Source organism: Apus apus, chromosome 1 (genome assembly GCF_020740795.1).
Source record: "Apus apus isolate bApuApu2 chromosome 1, bApuApu2.pri.cur, whole genome shotgun sequence".
Lineage (NCBI taxonomy): Eukaryota > Metazoa > Chordata > Aves > Apodiformes > Apodidae > Apus > Apus apus.
Genome location: NC_067282.1, coordinates 104,873,139 through 104,889,373, shown reverse-complemented (window position 1 = coordinate 104,889,373; position 16,235 = coordinate 104,873,139). Strand labels below are relative to the sequence as shown.

Here is a 16,235-nt window from a genome sequence, read left to right as displayed (position 1 = left end):
ATCTTGAGTATTACCTACAGGCACCATAAAATACAGCACAGAAAGCAAATAAAAAAGGAGTTAAAGCACAAGGAAGATGTAGCAAACATTAAAAGGTAAAAGGGGAAAAACACAATATGAAAGACAAGAACTAAGAAACACCTCTTTCACTTCAAAAATATTAAGCATTAACAAAAGTAAATGAAAAAATACATTAAAAAAAACAACTGTAAAATATAAACATTTTACAAAGGCCACGAGACCTTCAATGACCTAAGTTAGACAAGTCCTAAAAATAAAGTGTTCCTGATTTTCAGCTTGTTGCCTGATTTTAAATAAACTAGTTGTTGTAACACTGAACAAAGATGAACTATTTGGATGATGGCAAAGGGATGAGAAAAGTCAAATAAATACTGAACAAACTGGTTTGGTCAGTGAAAGAAGAAACTGAGACCTAAATGCACTCTCTGAAATTCTGCAGTTGTGACTCCTGTTTACTTTACTTCTAAAGGCAACAAGTTCCAAAGGCAAGCCATGCAGCCTAAGAATCATTCTCTTTCTTAAGGAAATGCTTCTCAATTTCCTTGGATATATTCTTATTCCTATATTTTAGGAGAACTGATAAAGGACAGAAACTTACTTGCCCTATCATATTTTACCAGTAGTTTAGAGGGACCACCACCAATCTCTAGAAATCTTTCAAGTCAGACAATGTAGAAAGGGAACTTACTGCTTCTACCACTTGAGAGGTTACAGCTTGGGATGAAACGTGGGATGGGGTTAGGGGCTCTTTCTCTGTAAAACTGAATCTCTTTTAAGCTCCCAAACAGACCTGAACAGAGAGCAACAAATTCCAAATTATATACCTTGTGACATCCAGGCTCTAAGCATGAAATGAAAGGCTGCTTCATATGGTTACCTCTAACATTATCGGCAATCATATGCATGGGTTTCAGAGTGGTGCAGCATCTGTCAGGGAATGGTTTCCTGTCAATACTCATTCTCAGTTCACCTCCCTAAATATGCAGCATTTCCCAACAGTATAAAATCTAAATTCTGAGGACTGTTCCACTTGACATGTAATGCTCAGTGTTCAGAAACACATAATAAAATATTCGAGTATGTAACAAGGAAACACTATCTTAATTATTTTATTCCATGTTTTCTTCTCCATATCCACTCTCCTGAGGGGAAAAGCTCAATCACTCTTATGCTGTTTACTTGCCAGGGTTAACAACATTTACTTTAATTTTAAACTTCAGACTTGATCTTAAATGGCTGTAAATAGGATTACAAGGGAGCAATTCTCTGGGGGCTTGAATCTTCGTTTTCTTACTCTCAGCTGAACACATACACCATGACAGCACCATGCTGAGAATCATCAGAAATGCACAGAGACAGCCACTTTCTAAACACACACAAAAATGGACCTCTTTGATGTGTTCTTTAGACCCAAATAACTGTTCCACATGTAACTTTTCTCTCCCTCTGTACTCCTAAGGGACTCAACATTCTTCAAACCATGATTAAAAAAAAAATTAAACCAGTTTAGTTTTAGGTGTGTCTTACCCCACCCTTTACTGCTCCTACATAGAAAAGGAATCCCTCACTGCTTCAGACTTGCTCTAACTTAAATTGGTGTTTAAAGTCCTATTCTATTTTTTAAATATCAATAGTGCTAATATTAACAATGAAAGTGTTCAATATTGCAAGCTGATAAGTAATGAACTATAAAAAAACCTGAATGAACAACCCAGAATTTGCGAAACGACACTAAAAGAAGAACATGATTAATGTAATTAATCCCATTTCATATATAGATGAGCTTTCCTTTACCAGATTTTCAAGTTCCATAATAACTCACTGCCTATCTCTTGTGTTGTTCTTGAGAAATGGAACTCATTACTTACTACAAGGAATTGGACTATTTCAGTCTATTTGCAAGCATAATCAGCAAGACAAATGAGTTACAGGTGCTAAGCCTCATGCCAGAGTGCATAAAGAAACATCACAGATCTTATCTGAAAATGCATCTGCAGCAAAGATTAACATTTTACTCTAGTAATGGGGTGGGGTAATATAATTTCTTTGGTTACAAGGAGAGAAAGTACAGCCAAGCTTCCATAATTAATATTTGAGTGTCCTCCAGAAGTAACAGATGAAGACATGCACCTGGTCCTCTTTAACCCATTTGCTGACTCCTCCCCTATTCCATTTCACTGAAGGCAGGAGAGAGATCCAAGAAAAGCTACATTTCCATGGATGTCTCCACTGAACCTTGATCCCTAACTCACATGTAAGTAAGCCAGGAATAACATCTACCTGACAAATTCGAGAAGTAGGCCAAAACCACTACTGGCCTACTGTACAATTCAAAGATGAACAAATAAATAAATTTAAAAAATAACACAACCTGTCTTGCTCCCAATAAAGGAATCATGGCTCTTTACATTTCCAAAACCCTTCACATTTTCATTCTGATGTGTTTCACTTGCCTTTTAAGGCCTACACTCCCAACAACTGAAACAAGGCTTTTCCCATTTTTCAATGAAACCCAGCAGTTTAGGAGCCTGGTATTGTCAGTCAACATCTGAAGCTCAGAGGGCTAATAGTAGGAAACAAAGCTTTTCAATTCCAAGTCAGGTTTGAAATCAGTAATGAATAAGATAAAATGGTCCCAAAGTGACATTCCCTTCACATATCTTCTGACCTTTTTCTTATTCCCAAAATAAATCTTTTTTTAAATTTTAAACAAGTTTGTCTTGAGATGTCATTCAAACAAAGCTCCAGCTCAGTGCTCCAACGTGGATCCTGAACTTAATGAACAGGACTCATCCCACCCTCATTCACTGTTAATGCTTACAACCTTCCTTTTATAGAAAAAACTTTTTCTGAACAACTGGATTGTTTCAAACTTGGAGAACATCAGCAATGGTAGAAAAGGAACACAACCTACAGAATACAACCTGTTACAGTAGATAGCTTTCAACATTCCTCAAATGACAGCTTGCTCTTCCCCCACCTGCTAGCAGCCCAGTAAGACAGTTCTTAAAACCTCAACCCAAAGGTACAATCCATTTTCTCTTCACTGATCATCTCAGAATGATTAAATAACCCAAGTGCTGTTAGTTTCCTGTTTTTTTCAAACTCCACTACAAACAGCAGAAAACATCCAGTGTATTGTGAAATGCCATTTTGAGTAGTGCTTGCTTTTTCTTCCCCCCCCCCCCCCTTTTCTTTTAACCCTTTTGAATGGACAGTCTGGCACAGCTACAGGCTGTAACCAATTTTTGTACCAAATTCCCTTCACTTCTAAATATTTAACTGTTTAAACTCAAGTTTCAGTCACATGGTTAGACTACAGACAGTGAAAAAAAATTTCATGCATGTAATCTCTCTCTGGTACAAAAATTTAAGCTACATCAAAGCACTTTCGATGTTGCCCAAATTAATTAATTAATCATTCTCCTGATCTTAGTTCAGGCGCACACAATTACAGTGGCTTTAAACTAGTTTATTACTAGTTTATTACTATTATGCCTTTTTCATTATGCATTTTCATCATCTGCCTTTTTACAGCAAGTTCAGGATAAGTATCCCTGAAGTGACTCACTGCTTCAAACAGAGAGAGGTTTAATTTTACAACCTTTCTTTTTTTTACTAAGTATCAGCTGTAGTCCACATCCATCTGTACTAATATCAGTTATCTCTAAAAATTACAAACCTTGAGTCAGTACCTTCTGACAATTTGGAAAGCTCACTTGGAATAATCCTATCTAACCTCACTGTGACAGGCTGACCTTGGCCAGTGGGCAGATGGCCACCCAGCTGCTCTGTCACTCCCCCTTCTCAAGAAGACAGGGAAGAAAATAAGATGAAAAAGCTCTAGGGTTGACATGACATAAAGACAGAGAGATCACTTACTAGTTACTACCATGGGCAAAACAGAATCAACTTGGGGAAACTTAATTTTTTGCCGAGTAAAGTAGACTTGGATGGAGAGAGAAAAAAAGACAAGAAGATTGAAGTAACACCTGCCACCCATGCTCCTCTTTTCCTCCAAGGTCCCTTTCACTCCCAACTCCTCTACCACCACCCCAGCCCTAAGTGATGCAAGGGAATGCGGGTTGCAGTTAGTCCATAACAGCTCCTCTCTGATGCTCCTTCCTCCTCACTCTTTTTTTCCCTCCTGCAGTGTGCGTCCTCCCATGGGCTCCAGTCTTTCTGGAAATACCTGCTCCTGTGTGACCTCACCATAGGCCACAGTTCCTTGAGAAAATATTCACCTGCTCTGGCATGGAGCCCTCCATGGACTGCAATGTGGTTATCTGCTCCTGCATGGTGTTCTCCAGGGGCTGCAGAAGAATCTCTGCTCTGCTGCTCACAGTACCCCTTCTTTTTCCTCTCTGACCTTGATCTTTCCCCAGCTGTTTCATACTTTTTCCTCTTTATATGCACTGTAGGGCAGTGCTTTACTAGTTCTTAAACAAGCTTTTCCTGAGGTGCCCACCTGTGACTGAGGGGCTCAACCATGTCCTTCAGTGGGTCCACTGGAGCATCCTGGAACCAGCTGTGTCCAGCAGAGGTCAGCCCGGCGCCTCTTCTCCTGGAGGCCAGACCTGCAGCCCCTTCCCACCTTCACCCTCAAATGTTGTCACCTGTACTAATACAGAAGAGTCACTCAGGATCAGGCATCAGCACACCCAAAAGCTCTCCTCATTGTTCTTGCTCTGCATCTCCAGGAGAGCACTATTATGGGTAAGGCTAATACTTCTGAGTCCTGTGCCTACACTGGGGATACAAGGAATTGTTTTTTCAGTCTCATCAATGCAAAACTGTCCAGCACCATGAACATTAGTTTCTTTTTCCTCTAAAATCACTTGAGAGGGCTGGGATCAAATAAAATTCCAGAGAACAAAATAAAACCCATGATTTCAGCACTGATATACCTCTCCTCAATAGTTTTATTGTGCTTCTATATTTCTACAAATCATGGAACAAGGTGTTAAACCTGAAAACTATGCTGCAACATAAACCAAATACCTGGGGGTTTTCTCTCCTGATTTATAATAATGCATACAGCTGTTCTGAGATGGCTGTTTGCTCAGGACAAAAATTTAAGTCCTGACCCAGCAGTTGCCAATATGTTACGTGAAGTAACAGCAGAGGAAGTTGAACCTCTAAATTGTAACCTCTGCCTTTCCCACATCTAATAGGCTAGTTAATTTTTTTTTTCTGTTTAATATTTTTCTCTCTTTCTTTCAGTTTTTCTATTGCAGTTCAGGCTGCGAAGGATTCCCAGTGACACATGTGTCTCTGGCTCACACAGAAACTACAACTAATATGGGCACCTCTGTGTTTCCATGGCACCTCAGACTCATCAATGGGTGGTGTGTGTCTGTCTGATATGATTACCACTCAGTGTAGAATCCTCCAGTTGTGTGTCAGTAGCAAGAAGACCACAAAATGCAATCCCATTTCTGCTCAGAGTATGATACAGTTTCACAGCTTGCCAGAGTTTGCATCTGTCATTCTGTGTCTGGTTTTAAGGATACAAAGCAGACCCTTCACATTAATAATGTATCACTCCTTAGGGCAAAAAAGTCACTCTTCTGTATGCTTCATCAAGTGTCACATGTGTTGTCGCACAATAAGTAATAAAATATTTGCAGGAAATAATAAATCGGTAAGTGTTGTGCTCCCTCGTCTTGGCAGATTTAGGAAACTATGTGATACACGTAGCCCACCAGAGCTGCCTGGGCTGCTGTTTATTCAATAGGTCATCCAGGTTGTGCAGAATCCCGTACTAAATACCAGTTTCACTAAGGACTCCTGCAAATTGCATTTACTTGTTGTCAGAGGAATAATCCTAACTTACACTCTTCAGTGACATACAGTTTCCCTAGAGTTACAAAACCTTTACTACCTGCACTAACACTCTGGCTAAAGGTGTCAATAAAGTCACATTTAGGCCCTTATAGTTGGAAAAGGAACACCTCTAAGGAAAGTGGGGGATTAGGTATTATGAGAGACAATGAGGTATATACTACTTGAAGAATTTTTAACTTGCTAAAAGAAATTAACAATGTAAAGCACAGCTTCTCGAAAGGAGGCAATTTCTTCCTCCTAGCTGCACCCTTAAATTAACTTGAGAGCTACCCTTAAAGTACCTTGAGATTCATAACCATAACTGTCTTGGGATGTTTGATCTTGCTGCAGATTGCATCATAACCAATCACTTACCTAACCCTCATTATTTCTGAAGTTTTGAAAAATAACAAAACCTGGAAAGAAATATAAATAGTTACTGGGATTTACCAACATCTGTGACATGTTTTTTGTTCTTGGCTTCTGAAGAAATATCTGAAAAGACACCTGCATACAAAGACTTAATCACAGGATCAGCTGGGCTGCAAATTCATTTCACTGTTTTTGAAATGTTTTGCTAAGTACAAATTCATTCATAAAAAACCGTCATGTTTTTCAGTAGTCTAAAACAAGGCTACTAGCAGATGAGAAGTCAGTAAATTTACTATTAGTCTGAGAGTCATCAAAGATATTAAACCATTAACATCTTAAAATTCTTAACTTCAATCTTCAGTCATTTAATAATTCAATAGTAAAAAAATATTTTACCAAAGTATCCACGCTAAAATATTCCATTTATTATGGCTTGGGAAAATATAGTTTTTACATTTTCAATGTATGTGCAGTTATTTAATACCTTTCCTTTTATACCTTGGTATTAAACCTGATTCAGTCATAATTTGGGGCCTGCAATCATTACTGCAGACAACATACTGCATTTTTCAGTGTTTGCAGTCCTTATCTAACACTGGACTAACATTGAATGAAAAGCAGCCTGAGACTGCAAAGTGAAAAGTCTGGTCTTTGACAAAAACCTTTCATTTAAAAAAAAAAAAAAGTGAAAATTCCAGCTTGTCCTTTGAAAGAGTGATCTTTGTACCCAGGGAATATTTACTAAATACCATTTGGGACCATTAGTATCAAATTACAGAGGAGTTCCCATTATAACTGGTGTTTTGTAATAAGAGGAAATAAAGATGTTAGATATAAGCATGGGAATGCTTATATGCTGGTGTGGGAATATATAAATGGTTTTCCTAAAAAAAAACCAAAAAAAACCCCAACCCCAACAAACAAACACAAATATGATTAACCTTTACCAAATATCTTTGTTTGCATTTTTATTGCAAAATCATATATAACCTGTATAATGGATATTTTAAAATAACAGGCTGCTCATAAAAATAAAGTCTAGAGATAACAGCATGAGGTGGTTTTATTTAGTGTGGCTTTCAAGTTGCAGAGAAACAGATCAATATAAGTGACCAGGATTGAATGCTAAAAGAAGTTGACCCCATAAAAGAAATGCTACATGCTCGTTATTCCTAAGCATCAGAAGGACACAGAAAGAGGAGAGGGTCAGACTAGGTATAGATTAAAAAAACACAAGTTTCAAGTAGCTTACTTTTTGTTCAAGTTTTGCTTTACTTTTTTCTCATCTACCTTTTTTTTGCAGTTGTGGCAAGTCATGGAAGGGAGTGAGAGAAAGAAGGAGGGAGGAAAGCGGAGAAGTAATTTTTTAAAAAAGGAAAAAAAAACAGTATTTGTCAGCACTGGTCAAAAACAAAAATTCGTCTGACTATTTCAGTGTCTTGGGTTTCTGTATAATAAAGCAAGTCAAAGTACTGGTTGCACTATGTGCAATATCTTCAGGGATATGTAAATGAAATAAATTATTCTGTGATTCTGTTAAATACCTTGTAAAGAACAGTGTTGTAGTATAAAACACCAAGCTGGGCAACTGAAGGATACTAATAAAAAACACTAATTGCCTAATCTCATTTTACTCTTCTGATTTTCCTTTTTTAAGATTAAGTTGTGTTCTAAATATAACAAGAATTAATGAAACTGCAGTGCAGACAGTTTCCTGATTTTTGTAAATAGGTGCACCTTGCATCCTTATTCTTATGCACAGATGCTCAGATCATACAGGAAAAGGTAAAAAAATAAAAATATGCAAACAAAATTATTACTACTTGATGTTTCTCCCATTTTCTGGTAGAGCCCTGATTTCCCTCCTTTCAGCTTGCTCTCTTTCATGACTGCATCATTGGGTCTGCCACGTCCAGGATAGATCTGCAAGGACTGCACAACAACTGCATTACAACCTCAGTTGTGCAGTGTATCACTTGGACATCTTGGATCTAATGGCACAAAGCTGCAAGGCCACTCATACCTTGTAGTTTAAGAGGAAGGAGATGGGCTATATCCATCTGCTATGATGTGCTGTGGACCTGCAAGCTGAGGCTTTCATGTTATTTCCAATTCAAATTCTTCTGGTCTGATTTCACCAGAATGAGAAAAAGAAGCCAGAAAATATCAGCCTTCAGAAAGTTCTCCCACTGTTCTCTTCATGCCTTTACTGACCCAAGTCTAGCAACTGTTCAGATAGATGGGTCTTTCCCCCACCCGCCACTCTTCCCAGCATCATGCCGAATTTAACATGGAGCTTAGGAACAACCAGCAGCTTCTGGAAATCTCAGCATTTCCTATGGACATTAAAACTTTGTGATTTCAGGAATAGGTGGTTTAATCCTCTGTGAAAAAAATAGCTCTTGTCTGAGGTGGGAAGGATACCCTTCAGCATTTATTATCAAATACTACCCCCAAAAATTGTTAGCAATTTCTTTCTGTTACACAATAAAAATAAATAAAAAACCCACAGAGTTTGAACTCCAGCTCTCAAAGGACAAAAAAATATTTCCTTCTTTGCTAATAGACTTAATTTATTATTGCATTTTGATTAGACGTAATATTTATTTGTGGAAAGCTTTTTGGCAGCACATAACCGGGTGCTCAGTAATATTCTTGGACAAGCTTGACTCTCACAGGTACTTTTCCTCATGCATTTTTTGCAAGGTGATTACCATCCATTCATCAAATGGCTGTCTGATGGAATATGTGAAGGGCCTCCATTCCTCACCTTATGTGCCATTTTTCCTTCTCCTGCCCTCATCCCTATTGCAGTGGATTTTAAAATGGACAGAGAGAAGGAGAACTACATTTCCTTCTTCTCCTGGCTCAACTCTTCATGACCCTTGCCTGAGATTGTCATTCAATTCCCCACACCGTGGGTATTTCTAAACCAGAATCTCCACCTTGTTCAGCAGGAACCACAAGCAGAGAGAAGCAGCCTCAGACCAGCATCAGAAAGCCCAGAGCAGCTGCACTATGTGCATCTTCCTGTTGTCAGAAGGATCATGCAAAACACATCAGGATGTGCTCATTCAAACCAAGAGGTCCTGGAGTGTTGGTGGATAAAAGTACATAGGAATCAGATGTGGAATTAATGACACCCTAACTCCCTTCAAAGGTCTTCTTTCTGGTTAATCCATTAAAATAAATAATAAAAAAATAATCATGGCCTAGCCTCATTAAATCCTGTAAATCTAATAAACTTTGTCTCCACCATATCTGATCTCCTCACGTGCTTCTGCTGTTGAGCATCAGCTGCTCAGCTCATAATCAAAAATGTCTCTTCAGTTTGATGATGCAGCACTGCCTCCTTGAAAGACTCCTCCAACAAACAATGGGTCCAAGCACAACTTGTTTTGTCTAGCACCTTTTCAGGACCATTCTAACTCACATGTCCAGCTCAGTACTAAAATTTCAAGTTTCTAATGTTCTAAAATGCCTATCTCCAGCTTTCTAAACTTTGGTACTCCTGAAGAATCAGGCAGCTGTCCTTTCCCTCCTGGGCAAGATTTCCTTACCGACTTGAGCATTTTCCTACCCCTATTTCCTTTTACTACAGCAAGAACAAGACATTGACTGAACTTGCAAGCGCTTCACTCAACAGATGTTGATGGGAATTATCATTGCTCTGCCATACTGCTCCTGCTCATATTCTTAATCTCTATTTTTGCCTGTTCCTTCCCCTGTACTCATCTCGCACTTCTTATTTATTTCCTGTTTTTTCCTCTTCAGTTCATGTTCCTAAGTATCAGCATATATCCTGATTTCTCTCTCTTCTTTGTTGGATTAATCATAGAATCATAGAATTATGTGAGTTGGAAAGGACCTTAAAGATCATCCAGTTCCAACTCCCCTGCATGGGCAGGGGATATCTATGGTACATATCTGTAAATCTACCTGGAAGTGAGTGTATTTTTCTCGTACTGTCACACTGTCTAGGACTGCAGATTTCTTATCCTTGACTGAGATTAATAATCAGAATCATGTGAGGGAGCACATACAACCAGCCTCCACCTTAATCAATAAATAACCCTTTACATTTTTGTTACTTGTGGCTGGCAAACATGTGAGTAACAACTTCCTGTGCCCTTGCACACCTTTTGGATCACTCTTCCAAGAAGAGATTTGAAAAAATTGGTCCCGGATCTAAAAATAGAGTGAAAGATGTCAGCTCAATAAGGAAGAGAGGATGGAAAGAGGATTTGTATGTAAGGATGAAGAAAAATCTGTGTGTGTCAGGCTAAAAACAGACACACAATTGAATATCTGCATGTCTGCAGTGAAAACATCTGCTGGCTCTTATTGCTGCTTCTCTCCTCTTTTCTTCTATTTCCGTTCTTTTGCTTCCTAGCCCTCTTTGCTGAATATAGATGCTTACTCCTTATTATTTTTCACCTTTGATTACTAGGTTGTAAAATAATGAAATTGAAGGAAAATAGAAAAATCGTTTCCTTTAACCCCACCAGATCTAGAATTTCATGGCTAAGTTCCAAATCAGTGCTTGACACTTCAAATTGTTTTTTGGTGGTTTGTTTTGTTTTTTGTTTTTTAAATCAGGGGTTTACTCATTAGACAGGCTTCTATGACTAGAGCTGTATTTATAATCAAGAACTAGCTCCACCTAGCGTCGTTTTAATTCACCAACGAAACAGAAAGCTAAAACCAAATGCTATAGATAAACCACATAAACAAACTATAAAATCACTTGTCAGCTGAATGATGGCCACAGATGGCAAGCGGTTATGACTACCAGTATCACAAGGAAAAGAACATTTTAAGTAGCTACTGCACTGTGATAGCCAGCCAGCATTCTTGAGGCAAAGAGCAAGTGGCAACTTCAGGAGTATAAATATAATAAATGCAATATAAAACAGGTGAATAGCACTTAAATTGTTTGCAAGGGTTACTCTCTCTCTGTTTTCATCATCATCAACAAGGATAAATTATGATTAAGTTTAGAAGAACTTCTCTGAAGTGGATAAAACCTTATTTTTTCTCACTTTTTAAAAATTGTTATCAAAACTACAGAACTATTTTTGGCTATACAAACCCCATAGCGGTCCTGTTGATTAATAAGTACGTGTCCCCTCCTAGCAGCTAAAGTGTAATTCAAAATGCCTCTTAGAGGGGATCAAAGTGGGGAAATGGGGAAATGCTCAAATTATCTAACAGTTCTACTGATTTTTACCTTCAGAATTTCTAAAGGCTGGTTCACTGCTATCTAGAAACATCTATCTTTCTAAAACTGTCACAGCTTTAGTCAGCAACATTTAGTGTTTAATAGCCTGATCCTCTTTTGACAAGCCTACATAGGGTACAGCCAGCAAAGTAATTTAAAATGAATTCAGAGAAGTGAGTATCTAGTATGGCAAGAGATTTCTTGATCATCACCTTTGAAAAAAATTTATACATAATGAAGAAGGGAGTTAACATTAAAAGAAAACATTTTGTAAGGTAAAATAATCCAAATAATTTAACATAATCCTATCCTGTGGGCTATCAAGCAGTGTTTGAATAGTTGTTGGACCTCTGAAGAGGAAAGAAAGAGAGGTACTGCCTTACATTTAGAATACACCACTTTTACTTTTTAGATCCAGGGCAACCCACTCCAATAGAGGTGACATCTGTTTTAAACTTGTTCAAGTCACCTGTTCGGAGCTACTCAGCGGTTTCACCCTAGTGGTGATAAAATATACTTCAATATGTACAGTGTACACTTAATGACTGCTCACCATGACAGAGAGAGAATATATATGCTGGGGGGGAAGGGGGAAGGCAGACAGGAGGAAAGAACAGATATTAAGATGATAAATACACCAAAGTAAGCAACTTTAAATTGTCTCAAACTTTCTCAAAATAGTCAATTGAAAGTTATGTTTGTGACTCATCTAGTTTAAAGTATTCACAGCTAAATCCAATGATGATATGAAAACCTTACAGTAACACAGAATACGAATGCACATGAAAATACTCTCTGATATTTAGAAAAATAATAGAATACTCCAGCTCTCAGTAATTTAACAGTTACTGTCATTTCTCATTAACAGCTTTCAAAATCCTGTCTGAAACAAGCTGATACAGAGAAATTAAGAGCAGTAATCAAGCGAGAAATGACAGACCAGCTGGGTAGGCATCAAGTTGGCAAAATATGAATACAGTTCAATAGCTGAAACAGATGCTGGAGTTGTTAAGAAACCCTGCAGGAGATATTGACAATTTTCTTTATATAATACTGAACAACCAAATAAATGTCAAGAGCTAAAAACTGATGGGGAATAAAACCTATCGGAAAACTAACTATAAAGCAGAGACCTGCAATAATATCTTTTCATTATACTAAAACATTCTGTACATGCATCTTCACTTCCTTGGGATTCCTGAATATGCCAATACATCAGTCAGAGCTTGCTAGTGAATCAGAGGGAGCCTTTCCCAGTCTTGTTTCACATTTGTTAGTTTCTGTCTACCTGAGGCTTCAGAGACTTGGAAAATACTTTATTCTTCAGTCTCAGCCTAACACAACACTGTCTTTCAAGCAAGCGATTCCCTGAGCTTGGAGGCAAGCAGGAAATAAAGGGTAACTCAAGCATAAATAAAACTGCAAAATCCATTTTGCACAAGGAATGTTGTTTTCAGAGTTTCAAGACCTCAGCAACAAATCCTCTGCCATCGGCAGCAGCTCGTTCTAGCATATGCTTTGTCATGGTCAGTTTCTAATTACATTCATAATGATGCAATAGCTTTGATAATCCTACCTTCCATGCCAGCTGCTTTTCTTGTCACTCCATCATGCCAATAAGTTGGCTGCCGTAACAAATCAAGACAGTGCAAAACAGCATCTTTCCCCTGCATCTGTCATCTTCCTGAAAGCATTCTATTACTGCCGACTGCTGGGAACCAGAAAGTCTATTTGAATTCCAGCAGCTCCCCTTTCGCATGATTCAAGTTAGGTTAGGTGGGCATGCCTAGCATGATTCTCTCCATCATTTATTATGCAGCTGCTATGCCGTCGGTGTGGTAACCACCCTGACTTTATCTGATACGTCAGTCTTGCAAACCTCTACCTCCGCGCAAACACATGAGCCACAGAAGCATCTTGCATTTAATGAGCATTCTCCCTGCCTAAAGAGAGTGCATCTGCAAATCTGTTTCAAATCCTGTTGCTCGCACTGTCCTCTAAGGCTGTTGCAAATGTTTGAAGATTTTTTTTATTCTTGCGTTTCATCTCCTCAGAAAGCACAGCTCTCCGTGCATGCTTGAATTATTCACACCAGCTATATGTTTGCTGATTTGTGACCAACCAAACAGCACCTTACCATTGAAAGTCTCTGCTCAAAAGCTACTTCTGAATAACAGCACTGTGCATTCAGGCTCTCAACTCTGTTTCATTTTAAACATGGCTTTTATACCTACACCTCAAGAAATACATTTAGCTCTTTTCATGCAATGAACAGCTGTCTAATGAGGGAATGGTACATTTTTAAGCAATTTTTCTAGGTCTATCTGTAGCTGACTTTTGCTTTTTCTGCTTTATACATTTTAGTACTTAGTGGATAGCTCTGCTAAAGCACCTTGATATTCTTAAAGAGGTAAGAACACTATCATATGCTGGTTTTTGCCACCCTGTGGAGAACACTCTCAAACAACAGAGTTCGCTTAACTCCTTCTGAGTGTCATGAATTAAAGGGATAGGATTGTTTTGTTGTCTTTCTATTTATATTTTCTGTTGGGGTGGGGGAAAATCATGCTTGCATCTGTGATTTCTAAAGAATATTAATAGAAATTGACATCTACACATCAATCATCCTTCAAGCTAAATAAGCTGCGTCTCCTCCCACCACTCCTGCCTGCAGTTCAGAGTCAAGGCATTTAATCTTTAATGAATTTGCTTGCTTATAAGCTGAATAAACATCCCCAGCCCCACAAGGCCAAGTTTCCATACCTAGGAGAGAAAAAAAAGGAAGATTTTAACATTTGCAATTCCTAGCTAAAACCTGTTAAGAGTTAAGGGAAGTAGTGAGGGAGAGCAAGGACTATCTGGAATAACAACTCCATCCTCAGCTTTTGCACAATAGCAAAGGAGGGGTGAGGAGGGGGAAAGGGCACAGCTCTCCAGAAAGAACTTGCTCTTGCAGCAGTGGACAGCTCAGCATCACTCACCAGTTCTCATGTCCCTGGCTCAAAAAGGCTCATAGGGTTTCACCACTTAAGCCTCATGTCTTCACTTAGTTAAGAGGTTTTCAACTTCTCAGTTAACAACCCACCTCAACACTTCTTTCCTCCCCCACAATTTCCTAGTCTCAGTTAAGCTCCTGAACCTGTTGGCTATGAAAAAGAAGCTTGAAAACATGAGCTTAGGGCAGCTCCAAGTCACAGAAAGTGAAAGGGGGAAGAAAAAAAAAACAACAAAAAACACGGTAAGAGAATCTTCTACTTAAAAGAAATTAAAATTTAAAATCAAGACATCTGACAGCTTCCCCTAGGCCTCCCACAGGGGTGTTATCAGTCCCTCTGTGCCCAGTGCAAAGCCCCAAGCCAGGGGCTAGCGGCAGGGTCCCAGGGTCCCAGGCAGAGGGGCAGAAATGCTCCCTGAGCAAAACACATGAAAGGGGTGCAGGAGCAGGCTGGTGCTGAGGGTGCCAAGCATGGGAGAGCTCTCAGCCATGCTGGGAGGGATCCGACTGCCTGCTCTCGCCCACATCTAAATGGCACAGCTGACACCTGAATGAGCTAACATAGCCTGGCGTGGTTTATATTTGATACTGTATTTATTCCTAGCATGCTGCCAGAAAATGCCTTTTTAGAGATTTCATATAAATAAAGTAGAATTACTACATCTGTTCCTCTGTATGTAGCAACACATATCAACAAGCTAATTTTGCATTCAAAGGCAACAGAGACAGTCCTACCATATAGATGCAAAGTGCACAACTATGAAGAGCCTATCTGAAAACAGTTAGCTCCATTTTGTTCAGAGTTCAAGCCATGTCTGAGTCAAAACAAACTGGATAATAAATCAGGGCTAATTTTAAAGGCCCTGTAAATTCAAAGTACATAAAAAGATATGCTTAATATTTCACAGTTCTAACTGCATTATGATATTTAAAACATAGACACAGCAACAAGGAATGTACATGGTATTTCACAAAAGATGAGCTTGTGTTCATATCTAATATACCCTGTAGTTGCAGAGATGACCTACATTACCCAAATACTCACCATGAGCTTGATTTCTTGTTCAGTGAATTTTGAGCTGTGCAAGATTATAGATAGAAATAACCAGAAAAACATTTCAAACACTAATAAGCCAAATAATACTGGCAAGAGAATGGGGGCAGGTGGTATGGCATAAACACACTTTAGCAGAATTCTGTCCCACCCAGATACTTAAGAAGGAAGTACAAAAATGAGGAAACAGTCAAAAGGGGAAAAAAGAAAGAGGAAATTATGGAAAATATTTCCAGAGAGATAAACATGGCATTACTAGAAGGACCCACTGGGGTTTATCATTTGGTATTTCTGCCCTCCAGCACAGCATAAAGAGGACACAATGTAGTTTAGCCACACAGATAATTCCCACTCAGATCAGGATCATAGGAAGTAGCCATTTTTGCTGTGGGCAAAAATTTAGCATATTATTTTATTATTATTTTGGGAGGACAAGGGAACTCTAATATACTAGTTCTAGCACCTTCTGTGTACACTAGCTGTATAGAAAAAACAGCCCAGACAAATGGAGAATCTGCGAGGAGAAACCAGTATCAGTCATTCTGGCCACATACTAATAGACCAAATTAGTAGTCAGCTGTGGATTCCAGTTTTTCTGCATTTTTCTGAGAAGACAACAGTCTTGGTGTCTTCTTATTGTAACTGGACTCAGCATCCACATAGATATAATTATAGTAACCCACCCACATGGAATGAATTGCTTTGGAGAGAAAGCTCCATGGGTTGCTCTCCTAGACTCTCAGTAA

The 16,235-nt window shown here is 38.7% G+C and overlaps 1 protein-coding gene across 3 annotated transcripts in view; it reads right to left on the bottom strand.

Annotated features, from left to right (window-relative positions):
• Window positions 1–13,122, bottom strand: part of DMD (dystrophin) — a 1,087,789-nt gene extending 1,074,667 nt beyond the window's left edge. For all 3 annotated transcript variants that reach the window (XM_051641663.1, XM_051641654.1, XM_051641680.1), the window contains exon 1: window positions 13,017–13,122. In XM_051641663.1, the coding sequence (XP_051497623.1) occupies window positions 13,017–13,113 (97 nt within the window). In that variant the 5' untranslated portion in view covers window positions 13,114–13,122. The remainder of the gene's footprint in view (window positions 1–13,016) is intronic.
• Window positions 13,123–16,235: the final 3,113 nt, after the last annotated feature.